General features: G+C 41.9%; 1 protein-coding gene across 2 annotated transcripts in view; it reads left to right on the forward strand.

The window, feature by feature from the left end:
* Window positions 1-4,957: 4,957 nt before the first annotated feature.
* Window positions 4,958-18,670, forward strand: part of Chchd3 (coiled-coil-helix-coiled-coil-helix domain containing 3) — a 253,642-nt gene continuing 239,929 nt past the window's right edge. For both annotated transcript variants that reach the window (XM_060380219.1, XM_060380220.1), the window contains exons 1-2: window positions 4,958-5,212; window positions 14,270-14,357. In XM_060380219.1, the coding sequence (XP_060236202.1) occupies window positions 5,132-5,212; window positions 14,270-14,357 (169 nt within the window). In that variant the 5' untranslated portion in view covers window positions 4,958-5,131. The remainder of the gene's footprint in view (window positions 5,213-14,269; window positions 14,358-18,670) is intronic.

The following is an 18,670-nucleotide window of genomic DNA, read 5'->3' on the forward strand; positions in this document are numbered from 1 at the left end:
TAGAACAGTGATTCTCACTCTTCCTGGTGCTGTGACACTTTAATACATTTTCTTATGTTGTGGTGGCCCCAACCATAGAATTATTTTCATTGTTACTTCATACCTGTACATTTGCTACTGTTATGAATCGTGATATAAATATCTGATACATGAAATAAATACTTGCTACAAAGATATCTGATATGGGAACCCTCCTAAAATGGGAGGGGGTTGTGATCCACAGGTTGAGAAACACTGCTCTAGGAGATCATGACCTATGACAAACCTACACAAAGTCGATTTAATAGATTGGTTTACACAACATGGTCTGGGTAGTTCAATAATGGCTGTCTGTATACAGACGAAACCAAGACCTATGTAGCTGCTTAGCCCCAAAGGCTGAATGTCTCAGCCATCCCAGTCTGGCACTGCTACTGGTGGTCAGCACACATTGAAAGGAAGCTGGGTTCCAGTGTCAGCAAATCTGGCAGCAGCAGTGCCAGCAACAGAATGGATGCACTTGACAGCAAGGGGCAAAAGTGGTCAGGAAGAAAGCACTAGCTGTTCCCTCTGACCTCCTCATATCTGGGCATCTGCTGGAAGGTGCCACCCACATCAGGGGAATGTCCTTATGGCACCCAGAAACACTCTCGCTGCTCTACCCAGAGGTGTGTCTCTCAGTTGATTACAGATCCGATCAAGATGACAACCAAGCCGAGCTATCACAGTGGCCAAGCTAAGATTTGTGAAGAACTAAGCTGCTACTTGGCCCTCAACTATGCCTCAAAGACAGTGTTGTTATCTGCCACTCTTCCTTAGAATGCCAGTTCCTGGGGTGGAGGCTGAGGGGAGTCCTGTGTTGCTCTGTTGATGTTTGGGTAGGCTTATGTCAGGAGGAAGAATCTCTGGTAAAGGCATGGTTATGCCAGAAGTGGGCAGAGAGAACTTGAGGGCAAGCAGGAGGCTTGATAAGATCAGCCACTATAAAGACTGCAGCTGGAAACTTTCTCAGAGTTCTGAGAAACTCTGGCAACTTCTGGAGGCGTGAGTCTCCTTTCTATGCTCTGAGTTTATGGGGTTAACTCACCATGCTTGCCTTCCTTTTGATAGACTTTTATTCTACTGTTCAAGAATCCTCATTTATTTAAAACTATTATTATATATTCTTTAAGGGTTTCATATGTGCATAAAATGCCTTTGGATCAGCTCCCCCACTCTACCTATGCTCCCAGGCCCTTCCACATCTTCTTTAAGCATCATGTCCTCTTTTTAAAAAATTCCTTAAAAATATTCCTCACTGAGTCCAGTTAGGGTTGCTACTGTGCACATGGCTGTGAGGCTGTCTAGAGGAGTGTGGGCCTTGTACCAGGGGCCGTACTCAGCTGATGAAAAATGACTCTCCCTTCCCTAGAAGTGATTGTGAGCCCTGCCCTATCTGTGCTGAAAGCTTTACTGATTTCCTGTTGTGCAGGTAACTGTAATTGTACTACAGCAGAGAGAGAGAGACAGAGAGAGAGTCAGAGAGAGAGACAGAGAGAGACAGACACACACAGAGAGACAGAGAGACAGACAGAAAGAGAGAGACAAAGACAGACAAAGAGAGAGACAGAGAGATCCCATATGGGTACATATGGAGGAGGACAGAGTCTTCCTCAGTAGCTTCTCTACCTTAGGTTTTGAGACAGGTCTCTCTTCGCTGAATCTGAAACTCATCCTTTCACCTAGACTTGCTGTCGAGGGAGTCCTAGGAACTGCATCACTGTGTTTCATCCCTCTTCCAGCTTCTTATGTGGATCCTGGGGATCTGCTCAAGTCCTGGTGGCTACATGCAGCTCTCTACTCACCGAGCCATACCCCAGAACACTCAAACACTAGAGCCTTTTCCATGTTCTGCTACTGATCAATTCCCACTCTTTCTGTTAAAGAAGTCTTGACTGAACTCTAGATAAATTTCAGTCTTCTTTATTAATGTATAACTTACATGTCAAAAAGATAATTTAAGCATACAGATCAGTTTTAGTGTAATTTAAGTGCACAGATTCAGTCAGTTTTGGGACAGCTGTGGAACCGTCACCAGTAACTAAATGTTTCTACGAACCACTCTGCAATGAAACTTTGTATCACCGAAAAATCCATCTCCCACTTCCAGGCCCCCTACATCTACTTTTGCTTTCAAGAGATTTGCTCATTCTGCACATTTCATTTAAATGGAGTCACACAAATTGTAGTCTTTTGTGTCTGAGATTTTTTTCCCTGGGAATAGTTAAAAATACACTTCTTTAGTTAAAAAAAATACATTTATTTATCTGTGCATGTGTTTTGTCTGCCTGTATGTATGTGTACCAAGTGTGTACCTGGTGCCTCCAGGGGACAGAAGAGGGCTCTGGTCCTTGAGAACTGGGCTTACTGGCAGTTATGAACTGCCACTTGGGTGCTGGGAAATGAACATGAGCAGCAAGGGCTCTTAACTACTAAACCTTCTTTCTAGTCTGGGCATAATGTTTCATGTTATGACATAATACACCCAATATTATTCCATTATCTGGAAATGCTGCATTATGTTTATCTATTTATCAATAAATGGACATTTGAGCTATTTTTGATGCTATTCCTGATGATGGATGTCTTCATTTCGTTTTGGGCTTGCTAGTTGCAGCGTATAGACAGACACAGAGCTTTTACTTTGATCTCATATTCTGCAACCTTGCTACTTTTTTTTTTTTAGTAGATTCTTTGGGATTTTTCTATTTATAAGATCATGTCATGTGTGACAGAGGCAGTTTTACTTCTTTCCATATGGATGTTTTTCTTCTGCTTATGGCTCCCGTGTCACCTCTCTGTAGTCGGCCGTGATGTTTACCAGTTAAGACTCATTTCCTGAGATGCTCTGCTTTTCCTCTTGTATGCTGTGAATTTCACTTTTAAACTTGAGAAAAGTGATACCAAAAATAGAGAAAAGGGAGAGAGAATCTGAGTGGTTCACGTTTAAAGTGTGTGTGTGTGTGTGTGTGTGTGTTTGATACCCTTTGCATTCCATTTCCTATGTTTCCAGCTATGAAATGCTGTCTTTGGGTAAAATGACCATGAAGAAGCGATACCAGGGAGAAGAGGAGGCCATTGGTTCTCAGTAGTTCCGGAAGAAATGATAGGAGTGATGGGCCTTGAAATTGACCTTGGTGGAACAGTATTGTCATTGTCAGCACCCCTCCATACCAGCTCTATTTACAAAGATTGTTTAGTGTTGTTTGAAATGAACTAAGAATTTGAAAGTATTTTAGATTTTCTGCTCAGAAGACCACTTGGATGCTTTTTGTGCCCTAATGGACGGCATCCACTTTCTTCTCATGCTTGGCCTTCATCATTAACAAGTGGTACTGTTATCTCTCTATTCTCTGTATGGAGGGCTGTAATTTTGCAAGCATTTATTGAGCAACTGCTGTATGTAGCAACCCCAATACATGCCATTTGGGGTTAAAAACTGAGGTGGTTATGTTCGTGGAGGAGGAGGACCCAATGCAAGGAGTGACAATCCCTGGGTTCTCTGCAGAAGAAAGTTCAGCTGTGATGTAACGTAGGGACGAGTAAAGGAGCTGGTAGTCCAAGAGGAAATAGAGCTCTATGTAGATGCACAAACATTGAAGAGAATGACATGCTGAGATGAATGAACCCTGTTACTGACCAGGGATATAGGAATGGGAGAGGCAGAGTCTGTGCTGCATAGATTCTGACATACTGACAAATAGCTGAAGCTCAAAAAGTTTCTTCAATGTTGTGGATCCTTTTGTCGCAAGAGGATGCCATGGTATGCTATGTTCTGTGGCTTTTAATATTGAAAAGGATGAATAAGATTGTTGTTCAGCTGGTTTTCTTCACTCCCCTCCCTCTTCCTTTTCTTTCTGCCCTCCCTCCTTTGCTATCTCCTCTCCCTGTCTTCTCTATTCTCCTTCCCTCCCTTTCCTTCTCCTCCCTCACATAGCTAGGGCCTTGTGCATTGCACACAACTGAGCTACATCTGCATCCCCACTCTTCTATTTCTAAAGGGTATTTATTTGCCTCTGTAAATCTAAGATCAGACTGCACTTTTAGCAATAGTGGTTAGCAAAACAAACAAACAAAATAACATGTATAACCTAAAATTAAGACTTCATAGAGGTAAAGTAACGAACTAGAAACTTTCCAGAACAGGTTGTCTCTACTTGGTCTAACGCCACTTTAATTCCTTCATGAATTTATGCCCTCTCTGGCGATTACTTTTCTCTGCCTAATCGTCCCGTGATCTAACTTATGTGAGGGAAGGAGACAAAAACACAAACGTGGGAAGCAATGTTCTTCTGTACACTTGGTTCATTCTGTGACTGTGAACAACCAATTGAGACCACTCACTAACTTCGAACCAGTCTGTACACTTAGAGCTATATTTTCTCTCCTGTGTTTTTGTATGTAGATTTAAAAGGCTTAACATTAAAAGTTGCGCTTCACACAGACTAACAAATACATGGGCAATAAGATAGGAACATAAACAGATGTAGTCTCTGTCCCTTAAAGTTTAAGACTAAATGGTTAAATCAGTTTAGTGTCAGGGTTTGTGAATCGGAATATAAAAATTGCTTGTTTAGGGAAGTGCATCTCCCACATCTAGCTTTCAGTTACTTACATAGCCTGTGTCTAGAGTCAACTGGAAACTAAGCTGGTGGGTGAACAAAGTTCCTTGAAAGTAAACCAGTTAGAGACTTCCCTCAACACTACAACTCCCAGAATGCTCTGCTCATTCTGCAAGCTAAGGGCGTAAGAATGGTCATAGCACCCTTCGCGCCAGATCAAGACTACAATTCCTACTACCCCCAGAGGCTCCGGAAGCCCTGTTAAGCACCACCTGTTGCCAGAGTATCCGGGTCCGAACCCACCAATCCTGCTGCACCTCCCGATAAGAGGCGTGCAGTTTGCCTCTCGGGCCAACCCGAGGCGGCCTGCTCTGACACGTGACCGGAGAAGGCAGGCTCTTGGGACCGGCGCCTTCTTCTTGCTTGTTGGGGTCGTGGCCTTGCTCCTGCCGGCCCGGGAAGCGACCCGGCTTTCACGCGCATCTGTGCGCGTGGGTCCTGACGTGCTCCTGGGTCCACGCTCGGGCTCTGCGGGGACAGAAGCAGGAGCCATGGGCGGGACCGCTAGCACGCGCCGGGTCACCTTTGAGGCGGACGAGAACGAGAACATCACGGTGGTGAAGGGCATCCGGGTGAGTGCCGAGGGCGGGCGGAGGGCAGCCCTTGAACTCGGACCCCAACGCTGGGATCGCAGCACCGGCTTTCTCCGCTCTTGGTCCGCCTCGCCGTCCCTCTAGAAGTCTGGGTCTCTGGGAAGAAGCCCGTAGTTTCAGGATACGGAATATCCATTCAGAGGAAGTTCTTGGTTGTGTGCCAGGCGCCTGGCAGTGTGCTGGGACAGGTGGGGGTGCTGGGTCACCACACTCGTCCTTGCTCACTCCTTGCAGGACTTCCCAACTCTTGCCTCTCTGTGCGGTCTGTGCCGCCTGTACGGGACCCGAGCCCTGCTTTTCTGCGCACATCTTTCTCCCAGGGTGAATTGGCGTTTTAAGGATTACCGTTTTTTGCCTCTGCCATTCCGCGCCCCTCTTCTGTTGTCACCCCTCTCCCCAGCACATACCTGTATTCATGCATTCAAGTCATTCCTGGCCCTGCTGGCTAACTTGTGGCTTCTGGTTCCTTCCCTGCTACCTGATAATGTCGCCTCTCCGGTGGTTTGTTGGCCCAAGTTTTGAACCAGGCCCAGTTATTACAGGCCTACCCTACATCTGCCAGCCTGTAGGGGCGGAGGTCGGTTTGCTGTTCCTCAAGGTTAGTAGAACTAAGGCAGTCAGTTCTGAGGGAGATGTAGAGACGTCTTAAATGCCCTCTGCGTGTACTTGATACATGTGCTGAAAACTTGAATTTCCTCTAGGGTATCAGTGTACAGGCGCTAACTTCATTAGCACTCTCCTGCACCTGACTTTGGAGCTTCATGGTTTGGGAAGTACACTTACTTGTACTTTGTAAATAAAGCATTGTGACTTCAGAAGATTTTGTAGTAATTCATATCTTCTGTCTACTGTTTTCACAAAACTACTGTTAATCACTTAACTCTGTATGATACTTTTTAGCATCTGTTACAAGGAAATAAAACTTTTAAAAACATTAAGTGTTTGAACACTTTTTCTCTGAAGTTTGTTACTTTGAAAAGAACTTATTAAAGTTTTCTTGATAGAAACTACAGACTGTTGAACTGCGTTTTTCGGTTTGTGACCAGTAATTCTCACTATACTAATTAGTGGTAGCACTAAGAGGCCGAATTCTTTGTCCTTCAGCCATAGGACTTAACACAAGCCTCCTTTTTCAAATACATTTAATCTCTGTTGTTACAGTCCAGGCACAGGCAGGCTCATTAGTGGCTTAATTGGTTCTTTTTGTAGTAAGATAAGAATTACTACAAACTTGATGTTTATACGGAGATGGAAAAAAAAAGTTTTCTCTAGGTTTTGAACGTTTTACCCTAGAGAGTGAAAACTTAAAAAAAAAAAAAAAGAAGAAGAAAGTAAATTTCAATTGAGAAGATTTTGTTTAGGAACATGTTTTTGGAATGTGTCCTCATGTTTCAGTACAGACAGGGCAATGAAATACAACAAACTGAAATAGAGCTTGGGTACAGCGCAGAGACTTAGATAAAATATAGATAATGCAGAGTGGTAGGCATGGCAGTAGGGATGTGTATTCTGTTCAGTGAGATTGTTTTAAAGAACTTCTGTAAACTCTTTAAAACTATGTCGACCGGCCATAGGACTTACACAAGCTCCCCTTTCAGATACATTTTATCTCCATTGTTACAGTCCAGGCACAAGCAGGCTTATTTTGTTTGCTGCTCTTCTGCAAATGCCCTTGGTGGGATTCTCCTTTGCTTCTTGTCTTTTTAAAGGCTGGTCTGTAATCTCCCTGAGCGCCATTTGGTTTTCTTTAGGCTGGTGGATTGCAGCACATCTTTCAGATCTCCATCTTTTCCAGCTCTGAAGTTGCATGAGCTTCTTGCCACTGTCAGTTTTGTTTTTTGTTTATTTTATTTATTTTTATTTTTTTGAGAACAAAATATGGCTTGTTGCCGTTTTTTTCTGAAGCTGATATGCTGTTGAATTGTGAGGACTTAGAAGTCATTTTGGGTTTCTTGAGGTCATGGACAGGAGACAGCCAACTTGGAATTAAGCTGACATGTTTCATTAGTTTGTGGCTATGGACAAGTCACTCTCTTCTGACACGGCCTTATCCATAAAGTGGAATGTTATCACTTCATTTGCTAAGGTTAAGAGGATGAGGTGTGTAAAACACCTGATGAATTGTAGACTTTTAGTTAATTATTGTTGTTTGTGGTGCTGGGAATTGAACTTAGGTCTTCACATGAGCTAGACATGCACCCTGCCATTGAGCTATATTTCCAGCTTGCTTTGTGATTTATAAATAAAAAGTGGTCATTATTTAAGATAGGGCTCCTTTCACATTTAATATTTAAAGTTCTTTGAAAGTGCATTGGAATCAAACCTGGGTTCAGATCTTTGCTCTGTAGGATTTAGTATAGCATATGGCATGGACAAGTCACCTTTGATTGCATTTCTCTTTCTGTTGTTTCTGTGTAACTGCATATTAATGAGAATGCGGCATGTGTGTGTTCCTGGTCCTGTGTCTAGGCCTTTGTCAGTGTGCAGTTACCGTTGTAGCTTGGAGGTCCTCAGGAGAGCTGAAGCGTAAACCTACGTGACCCAAACAGAACTAAACAGGAGAGCATGTTGTGCCCCAAAGAGAGACCCTTACACAGCAGACTGAGGATTTTGAGGTCATTTGTTCCCTGTGTGAGTCTTGTAAATCTTTTAGCTGCTCTTGATGTTTTCTTGTTTTGGAACATTATCTTGTTTGCTTTCCAGGCTTGAGAGCAGTGTTCTTAGCATGAAAGCAAGGTTTTGTCGTTAGGCAGTTGTTGAAACATGGACAGATGAGTCCCAACCTTCAGATGTGGATTTTATGGGTTTATGCAACTTGGCTAAAGAGAGTTTTTCCAAGTTTGATCAGTTTTATAATGTTTAGGATCATCAGTTGAGAAAAGTAAGAGTACACCGATAATTCAGAACTCACTGTTGGGAAACCACTTTGTGTTCTGTCCAGTGATGCTGAAGTCTCACCTTCAGTTATCCTGATATAGAAAGAGTAGTGTGAAGTGACCAAGAGAGAAGTCACTAAGTTTGCTAAGTCTATTATTAGTAGATCATAAGTCGCCGTATTCTTGTTGAGGTGCTTATTGCATGTACTTAAAGGTCCCATGATTTGAAACAAAGTCAAGTTTCAAGTTTCTTCTAGTGGGCAGGACTACTTTTCATGGTATTATATATGCTCTTGCTTTTTCCTTTATTCTGAGCAGTTGCTAGTATTTTCTGCTCTGTATATTCTTATGCCTGTTTTCAATTCAGTCATATGGACTGAATGAAGGATTACTTACCCTCTTGCCTTGCACTCTAGCTCTCAAATAATTTTTTTTAGTAATAGAAAAACAAACACATTTATTATTCACATTACATGCTTAATAGGATTTTTGTGTCCACCTGCTATGCCCGTTTAGAAAGTGTGCTCAGAACCTGGTCTTTCATGAACTTATCTAAAACATCAGAGCTGTGAGTGAACTCTTCCAGAGCAAATGTCAACTTCAATGAGTATCATTTTCAAAGTTATACTTATCATGGTTTCTGACATAACAAATCTCTTCAAGCTGGCCTTGAAGCTGCAGGCTGACATTCACAGGAGCCATATGCGTACCTCTGTGAAACACACTGTGTGTTTTTGCAGATGTTGGCTGTTGAGAGGTTTCCTAATGTGGGATGCTATAGAGGGTTCTGCAGAGAGCGTTAGCTGGTATAATACATTTATTATGTTAGCCACAGGGACTGTGTGAATGTTTTAGTTAGCTGATAGAGGATTGGTCCCTCTCAACTTTAAGGGTCTGTGGATGCCTTGGGCCATCTTAAGCTTTCTAGGACTCAGAATACAAGCAGCAAGCTAAATGAGAACTGAAAATGACATGTTTTACAGAAATGAGTCTGTGTGTTCCCTGCTACCCCTTCTCTTCTGCGTATGGGAGTCGTGCCTTAAAAAGGTGGTGGGGAACCAGTGCTCACAGAAAATGACCTGTTCCTATGTGGAGGAAAGACCAAGAGAGAATATTGTGTCTGTGTTCTTTAAATCAATTTGATAAGAAACATCTAAAGAACAACTATTAGCTGCTGAAGTTGTGAGCTGTTCTGTGTTGTGGCTCCCACCTTTACCACCTTAAAGATGACTTGACTTTGCCTTTCTGAGGGCAGAAGACTTTATCTTTGTTCCTCTTACTCAATCTCCTTTGTCTGAGAAGGAGTTATGGATTGGGTAGTATGTTTGTCAAATTTTGGATAAGACCAGACAAAGCCAGTGGGAAGAGATAAGTGGGATGACTAGATGATATGTATCATGCTCGGTGGAGCCATGGTGTGAGTTGAATGGTGGCCAAGCTCTGCCTGCTTAAGTGTCTGAATAGTGCGATAGGCAAGGCCTGCTGATTCTGCCAACAGGCTTGCTTGTCTGATTTCCCTTTACTGTAATAGTGGTTCTTCTGATAAGAGGCCACTATGAATTTTTGCAAGATATGGACTCTGCCCCAACAACACAGTGAGCACATAGTCTTGTATACGTTGAATTATCCATGGACTCCAAAGTCCAGGGGCCTCTGAGTGCAATTTGTAGAGGGATGTTACTTCACTTTTGGTATTTGTCTAGATGGAGATTCCAGAGGCAGCTAGCTGGAAGGCAGGTGTAGCAGATAAAGGTCAGCAAATGGGAAAAGGCTCTTCTAATGGAAGTGCTCTCTTTAAGAACAAATGTTTTTCCTGGAGAGTTTCCTCTTACTGAGGCTTCTTGTCTAGCTCCCCCTGAAGCTTATGTTGTACCTTTGACTTCCACCTCTCCCCAACATTGGGTCAGTTTTTATCACAGAGAAGAGCACAGCTGTTTACAGATACAGGCTGTGTGTACCACTTTTTCCTGAGTCTTTCAGTCTTGTCTGCTGCCTCACAAGTGAGTGAGATCAGGTGAGGCCTGAGCTTACAGCTGAGTCTGTAGAGCATGCTACTGTGTTTGTATAGCCAGGGACAGGTAATGACCTTTTCAGAGACTGCCTAAGACCATCGGAAAACACAGCTATATACATTACGAATAACAGTAGCAAATTACACTTATGAAGTAGCAGTGAAAACTGTTTATAGTTGGGATTCACCCCAACATGAGGAACTCTGTTAAAGGTCATAGCATTAGGGCGGTTGAGCACTGCCGTGTTACGCACTCCGACCAGCACCCCCCAGATGCCAGAACTCCAGGCCTCATCCTCAGCTAAGGTAAAGACCAGGTGATGAGAACGAACTAGCTGAAGCAAAAGCTGTGGCTGTGGCTGTACGAATAACCACTCCACCAGGTAGTTCATGGTGTATATACTATAATCCCATAATCCAGTGACCAGAACTCTACCTTCCAGACAGGGAACTGAAGTGGGGTGGCTGGCATCTTTTCTGAGCCAGCTTTCTGTTTGAAGGGTAACACTTTGAGGCTGCTTTAGGGATTGAAAGGACTTTTCATAGTTGCCGTAGAAAGTAGTCAGTATACATTTTGAAGGGAGGTAGATGGTGTATTTAAAAAACACCAATCTGTGTTTATAGTTGACACTTGAGTTTTTAGCTAACATTGCTGACCAGTTATAGTTGTACATAATTTTGATGTTGTGGTTCTTTGATTTTAGTTTGAAATATAGAAATTAAACTAAATTGTAAAAGTTACTGCATGTATAAATTATATAAACTGATAAGTTTTATATACTGTCTTATGTGTATGCTCTATTGGATGTGTAATACAGTATATTGAATTTTGTGGTATTTGTGATAATGATGATATGTAACATGTGGTGGTTAATTTTTTATTTTTTATGTTTATTTGATAAGGATCAAACCCAAGTGTGCCAGGCAAGTGTTCCACCATTGAGCTCTGGCCCCGGCAGTACAGAGTTATATAGAATATATTGTAATGTTAATATATTGTTATGAAATATGTGGTATTGAATGTATTATATATCAGTTAGTGTATATAAATCACTTAAATATAATATATATCATTCAAAATAGCTCCGAGCTTCAGAAATAAAGGCCTGTTTTCTCTTAAAGAGGAAATGATGGGCTTTTATTATATATGGGAAGGTTGATGGGGCTTGCTGCTTAAAGGGCATGCGATTAGAAGCTAGAGCAGCCACTGCTGGTCTCCATGCTCCCTGTAACTGGATTTTTCTCAGGGTCATCTGGGAATGGAGAGAGTTGGCGTAGGTATTAACAAAGTTTTTTTTTTTTTTCAGCTTTATAGATGAATTTCAAAGGGATATCCAGCAGCTACTGTCAGAAAGCATGACGCTAGACTTGGTATACATGCTTAACTTCCAAGTTCATGGCAAGTGAAGGCAGAAGGATCAGGAGTTCAAGATCATTCTCAGCTACATAGTGAGTCTGAGGCTAACCTGGGCTACTTTAGACTCTGTCTCAAAAAACAAAAGAAGCAAGCAGGCAACATTAAAAAAAATGTAGGTAGGGCTGCTGAGGAAGTAGCTCTGATGTAAGCTTGGAGGCCCATGGTTCAATATCTAGAATCACAAAACAAAATAAAGCAACAAGAAAAGATACAGTTGGTCCTGATGTCTCAGGATACACAGCCTCTCGGTATGTTCTTTAGTATGACTGGTCTTCTAAGAAAAGAGATGGCCTTTTTCTCTAAAGAGCACAGTTCTTTAGCTGCTTTTCTCTTTCTCATCTCACTTTTACTTTGTTGGGCCCTGAGACAGAAGTACCAGTTAAGGCATAGGTAGTTTCCAGGGGCCTTGATTTAGTCCTTGCTGTATGGAATTAGTTTGTTGAATGAATGACTCAGTGAGATACAGGAACTCAGTATCATGGAAAGGCAGAGTTTCAACATAAAGGGGAACACTCTGTCACTGGAATATTTGTGTTAGGTATGATTGGCACAAGAAACCCTAGCTTTGGTAGGCAGATGTGGTTGGATGGAATGCAGAATTAGTTTGGTGAGTGATTACTTTTGGATGTTCAAACCGTATCCTGAAACCCCATCTTAAGGGGTATGTAGGGAAGGCAATGGTGGCAGAGATAACAATACAGCCACTTATGGTTGTAGAACCTGTGGGTGTGAAGTGAAAGGAGAAACCAGAAGTTAAGTTTTTTCATGTGGCCCAGACTGGCCTTGAACTCTTGTTCCTCCTTTATCTGCCATGGTACAGGGATTTCAGGCATGTGCTGCCATGCAAGGCCCTATTTTTTTTTTTTACCCCCTAAGATAGTTTTTCTGTGTAGCCTTGGCTGCCCTGGACTCACTTTATAGACCAGGAGGGCCTTGAACTCACAGAGATCTGCCTGCCTCTGCTTCCCAGAGTGTGGATCACGGGCGTGCGCCAGTGCGCCTGGCTCCCAAGTATCTTTCGAATGTGTTCCCTATTGTATTACCAAAATAGTGCCCTCTAACAACTTCATTGTAGAATAATTTACATCCCTGGAAAGCTGACAGTTCTTAACTAACCACTGTGCTATGCAGTAACCTTTTTAGGACATTTTCATAATCTGAGTAAGGTCTTGAGTTCTTTTATAGTTAATCCTTACTGCACTTTTGCCCTAGATAACTTTGTGTTTTGATGCTTTATTTATAGAATTGCCTTTTCTGGGTGTTTCACATAGACTCAACACAGCCAATCATATTGACCTACAGCTGTAATCCCAGCACTTGGGAGGTAGATGCAGGTTTGAGGCTAACCTGGATTACATATGAGTTTTCACTCTTGCTATTATGAATAATGCCTCATGTACACTGTGCAAGGCTTTGTGTGGACATGTGCTTAATAGCGTCTTAACTGGTTCTTTCTCTTCCAGGATCGTTCTTTTATTCTTATCCTGCTTCAGTTTGTTGTCTACACTGTAGCCAGCATGGTCTCTGAAATGTAAATCTGATTATATCATTACCTTGCTGAAAATCCTCAGTGCCTGATGCCCCTGAAACTCAGTTTATTAAGCTCCAACTTTGTTTCCTCAGAGTTTTAAAATCCAAAATATCCACCTTTTTCTACATCTTCTCTTTCAGTATGCTCGCCCCCCCCCCCCTTCCCTCTCTCTCTCCTTCCCTCCCTTCCTCCTTTCCTTCCTTGTAGGGTTGTAGGGTCTGGGCATAGAGTGATAGGACATCAAAACCTTTACCCTTTTGTCATCTTTTTCTGTAGTGGGAAAGGCAGAGAGGAAACAACAGTGTCAGACGTTGGTAAGCACTGTCAAGAAAACACAAAAGTATAGTAGTGACCATGCTGGGCTTAGATCCACAGGCTGGCGTGTTCCCCGGAGTCTCTGGCCTGTGCCAGCTGCCCACTTGATTCTCCACTTGGCGGTCTAGTGGTGGCAACCGCATTTCTCATCTGCACTTCACGTGGTTCTTTGCTCTGTTCATCCATCCCTGTGAGACGTCTTTGCTTCTCTATCCAAGCCATACGTATCCCCACACCCTGGATGAATGCACCACCCATTCCATTTGTACAGACTTCCTTTATAGGCTGGCAGAGTCCAGTAGTGCCCTTCATAGCATACTCACGTGCATTGGCTCTTTATTCCACTTCTCTCTCAGCAGCTTGATGGTTTTGAATCTTCCTAAGTCTAGTTTATTGTTGTCACAGAGATAATGCCAAGTAAAAGCTGTTAAAAGTGATTGTGTGTCCTCAACAGGAGGGAGGGAGATAGGAAGGAAAGGAAGAAAAAAGGTGGGGGGAGGCGGGAATGATCCAGCTGAGGTATGTTAACACATCCATCCATCCATCCATACACACATATATATTTACTAAATATTTACTGAATGAATGCTGAAAGAATTCTGGTGTTTGATATTTTTTTCTGAGATTATAATTTGGTGCATAACACAATCCAAGAAACATTTGCAATAAGCGCTTAGTACAGTACAAGAGATAAAGGAGTAGTGCTGTCGGGTGGGGCTTGGAATTTTAAAACCGTTTTGCTTGCGTAGCGCTACAGCTGTTTGTGGGAGTATAATTGAGTAGGCCATTCGATATGCAGGACGATGCAGATGTGGCTTTACTTGGATGTTATTGCATTGTCTTCTGCTTTTGTCTCATCAGTTTCATTCTGCTGTTTCTTTTTTAGCTTTCAGAAAATGTGATCGACCGGATGAAGGAGTCCTCTCCATCTGGCTCTAAGTCTCAGCGATATTCCAGTATTTATGGTGCTTCAGGTATGGTGGCATTCTTTCTGTAGGCGTTTTCATTAAGAAACCCTAAGTAGGGAAGGTGGACTCAGTAGTCAAGTTCAACTGCCCTTTAGGCTTTGTTATTTGGATGTTCAGCTTTTTAGTTAGGGTGAATATTAGAAATCAGTATCAGGATTTCCTTTAAAATGTTTGGCTCTGCTTTCAAACTTCTGAACTTCCGTTTTTCCTCATCCAGCTCCTAACCCCTTTGCTAAGCTTCAGAATGCGATTTCACACCTTTTTGTGTGAAAAGGTTTAATAGTAAGAATATTGGAGATTAAGGAATAAATACTTATTTTTAAAGAAAAACCCTGAAATTAGATAGTACTCATTGCTTCCAAATTGTTAAATACTCTCAAATGATTTTATTTTCTAATCGTTTTTAAAGGTTCTACAACTGATATAGTTTGTCACAGTCTGACCTAGTTATTGTGAAAATATTATTAGACGGAACTGTAAGCTTCATCCGCAGGTCTTCCTGGATGAGAAGGAGCTAAAGAGACCCAATACTTTTCCTCTTTCCTCACTTTCCTGTAGCTTCACCCATGTGCTTGTCCGGCGAATACTGGGCACACTGGGTGTGTTCTGTTTGTCCAGCCCTTCTCTTTTTCTCATCTGGAGACAGAACCCAGCGTAGATTTGCTGGGCCCCGGGCGAATGTCCCTAGTGCTTTCTCCGTCTGTTCTCGACACTGCCCAAATAATGACTGGATATGCCGTTGATTGTGAATGTCAAGAACAATATGGGAGTGATTACTTTTGGACTAAGAGTTTTTGGAGTTTATTTGAAAAGTGCTCATTTGGTTACATGTTGTAAAAGTGAGAAAGATGAGCTGTTGTGCACATGCCACTCTCCTGGGAGCTGTTATGACCATTAAATTGCCAACATAATTTGAGCTTCTGATACAATGCTTAATCAGGAACAGTTCTTGTCTTTTCAAAGCTTCTTGTTTAGTAGGAGCATTGAACTGTCTTCATGGTTAACTAACACAGATGAAAGGCAAGCACATATCCAACTTAACATAGCTCATGCAACCCACTTATTTTTCTATAGACCTGCTGCTTTGCCCCATCTTTTCCAGAAAAGAACAGATAATCAAACCCCTAAGTGGAGTTGCATTATTTTTTTCTTTACTCTTTACATCCAGTTAGCATCTGATCTTGTCAATGGTATATCTAAAATGCATTTGAATATATCCTTTCTGGCCCATCTCTACAGCTATAATCCAGATAACTATCATCTTTTACAATCTCTGCACAGACCCCAGTGTTGTGCTATTTACATAGCAGCCTTCATGTTTTCATGAAGAATGTCAGTCAGTTCATGTCATGGTTCAGGTGCTTCTCTGTGGGATGTGATCTGACATGACCCATTTTTCATGACCTCTGAGATGCATCAGGACTAGCTCCTGTCTACCTCCAGTGTTAGTTCATTATTACTCCCACCCCCCTTCTGCTCACCCACTATTGTAAGCTCCTGGGCCTCTGTCCTAGTCTCCTCATGGGAAAGTCCCTAGCTCTGGGTTAATACCTGCTTCTTGCTGCTAATTATTAACTGTTGAATTAAATTAGGAAAAATTCCATTACATATTTTGAAAGTAACTACTTTTGATCATTCTTGGACCTAATTCTGTAAATCTGGGTGACATTTACTGAGTGCCTGCATTACAAATAATAAAGCTTTTGAATTGTTTCAAAGAGTTTAGAGTATGTGCAGATATAACTAAATGCTTAATAAGACTCTAAGGAAGGTAGAGACACATTCAAAAAAACAACAAACCCCAGAAGATGTTGAAATTAATTTTAAATATTTTGGTTTAGGAATAAATTTTGATTTACAAATATTTTTTGGATTTGGAACTTGTTTTAAAGTTGGATTTGTTCTACTTTGTAAAGGTAGACAGTGATGAAATAGTGATGAAATGATAAGTAAGAAATGATATTTATATGGTAGCTTCTATGCTAAATCCTTTATCTCTTACCTGGTCTTATTCTTAAAGTCTTCCAAGAAAGGAGCTGTTACTAATCAGTTTATGTAGTAGGAAGCTGAGGCACAAAGTTATCAGGTCGCACAGCTGGTTACCAACAGCTGAGAGTTAAATGTGACTCCAGAGTAAATGCTGCTCTGCTTATGATGGTTTGCATTACCTCCGTCTTCATTTGTAGAAGAGATGTGAGGGGAACTTGTAGGAGGGTGGGAGCTGCCTTAGATGTTCTGTTGGGCTTAGGAGAGAGCTTTCTGACTGCTTGTTTGTTTTCCAAGCTCCCGTATTGAGTCTCACTCTGTAATGAGCTGAAGGAGTGATGTGTTTTCCTTTTGGAGTTGGCTTTTGTTAATTTTTAATTAATTTGTATACAGGTGTGTGTGCACATGTGTGCGGTGTGTGTGTACATGTGCGCACTGTATGTCATGGTGTGCATGTTAAGGTCAGAGGACAACATTGTGGAATTGATTCTTTCCTTCCTCTGTCTCTTGGGTTCTGGGGATTGAACTCAGGTTGCCTGGCTTGCATGGCAAGTACTTCTTGCCTGCTAAAGCCATCTTGCTGGCTCCTGGGGTTGGTTTCTTATACTGACACACTGAGAGTTAAGATTGGCCTGCTGAGTTCTGTGAGTGCCCATGGCATGTGTGACCCGAGAGCCAGGAATGGATGATGTGATAAGCTTGGCTTTCTTTCTTTCTTTCTTTCTTTCTTTCTTTTTTTTTCTTTTCTTTTCTTTTCTTTTTCCTTTCTTTCTTTCTTTCTTTCTTTCTTTCTTTCTTTCTTTCTTTCTTTCTTTTCTTTCTTTCTTTCACTTTATTCACCTTGTATCCCCCCTGTAGCGCCCTCCCTCATACCCTCCCAATATCACCCTCCCTCCCCCTTTTCCACGAATGCCCCTCCCCAAGTCCACTGATAGGGGAGGTCTTCCTCTCCTTCCTTCTGATCCTAGTCTATCAGGTCTCCTCAGGAGTGGCTACATTGTCTTCCTCTGTGGCCTGGTAAGGCTGCTCCCCCCTCAGGGAGAGGTGATCAAAGAGCAGGCCAATCAGTTCATGTCAGAGATAGTCCCTGTTCCCATTACTATGGAACCCACTAGGACACTGAACTGAAGCTTGGTTTTTTGAGGAATCCGTCTGTTTCCATTCCAGATTTGACATGACTACAGACTGGTCCATGCTCAGCCCTGACCATCCTGGGCATTGAAGACTCGTTCTCAGTCATTACCTTTGACTATTAAAGAGTGCAGAAAAACTAATTAAAAGGAAATATAATGGAAATGTGTTTCTTAGGTGCACTGGTCACATTTCAGGGTCACTCACTGCATGTGGCTAGTGATGTCATGCTGGGTGATGCAGGTATAGACCCCGTGTAGCCTGCAGGAAGCTCTGCTGTGAGGTTCAAGCCTGGAATTCACCTGTGCTGGGCATTTCCAGTTTCATCAGGTGCTCCAGTGATGTGACTGAGGCTGTGTGGCCAGGTGGTTCTGTGTTGGTGGCTTTGGACTTGCTACTGTCAGTGCCTTTCACATTAGTCGTTCTAGCACTATCAGTGATGGAAACTCTGAGAACATCTGTGGAGGTTTGGTATCTTGACAACAGTCTTGGACACAGCTTCCCAAGGGCTGTGCTAAGAGGGTGCTGGAGGTGTTGGCTCTTCATGTTTGCAGGAGTTGGATCATTTGTTTGGTACCTGGTACCATCATAGGAAAAAGGATCTAGTAAGGCTATGATGTGGTTTTCCTCACTCCACCCTAAGCCAGGAGGAGAACTAACATTGGCATGGTACTTTGAAGTGATCTTACCTTTAGGTTAAGAAAACAATTAGACCATGATTGTTTAAATTAACAAATACTGGTTCTTAAAATTTAAAAAATATGTTGATAAAAGTTCTAGCCTCAAGATTTATGTTCTCGTCTAAGTTTCTCTCATGGGATTTTAGTTAGTGCTCAGTATAGAGTTCTTATGATTCATAATTCAGTTGTTTTGTGAAGTCATTTTTCAAGTCTACAAAAGTGTATTGATGAAAGTGTCACCAGCTTTTCTACGTTTTTCAGTGTCAAATAAATTATATATTAAATGTGAGCTGAATTTTTAATATTTATTAAAATGCTTTCTTTCTCCTAGGACTTTTTCATACTAGCCCTAGGCTATTCACATGTGTGAATATAGGGCCGTGTATTTGATGAAGTGAAGGCTGTAGAATTTCTAAATGTAAGAGCTAAGATTTGGCACATATGTGTATATATGTAAATATATGTGTATATATCTATATAGTTGCTAAATGTAATTTATATTCTACAAAAGTAAGGTTTTTT

Source organism: Meriones unguiculatus, chromosome 3, assembly GCF_030254825.1.
Source record: "Meriones unguiculatus strain TT.TT164.6M chromosome 3, Bangor_MerUng_6.1, whole genome shotgun sequence".
Classification (NCBI taxonomy): domain Eukaryota; kingdom Metazoa; phylum Chordata; class Mammalia; order Rodentia; family Muridae; genus Meriones; species Meriones unguiculatus.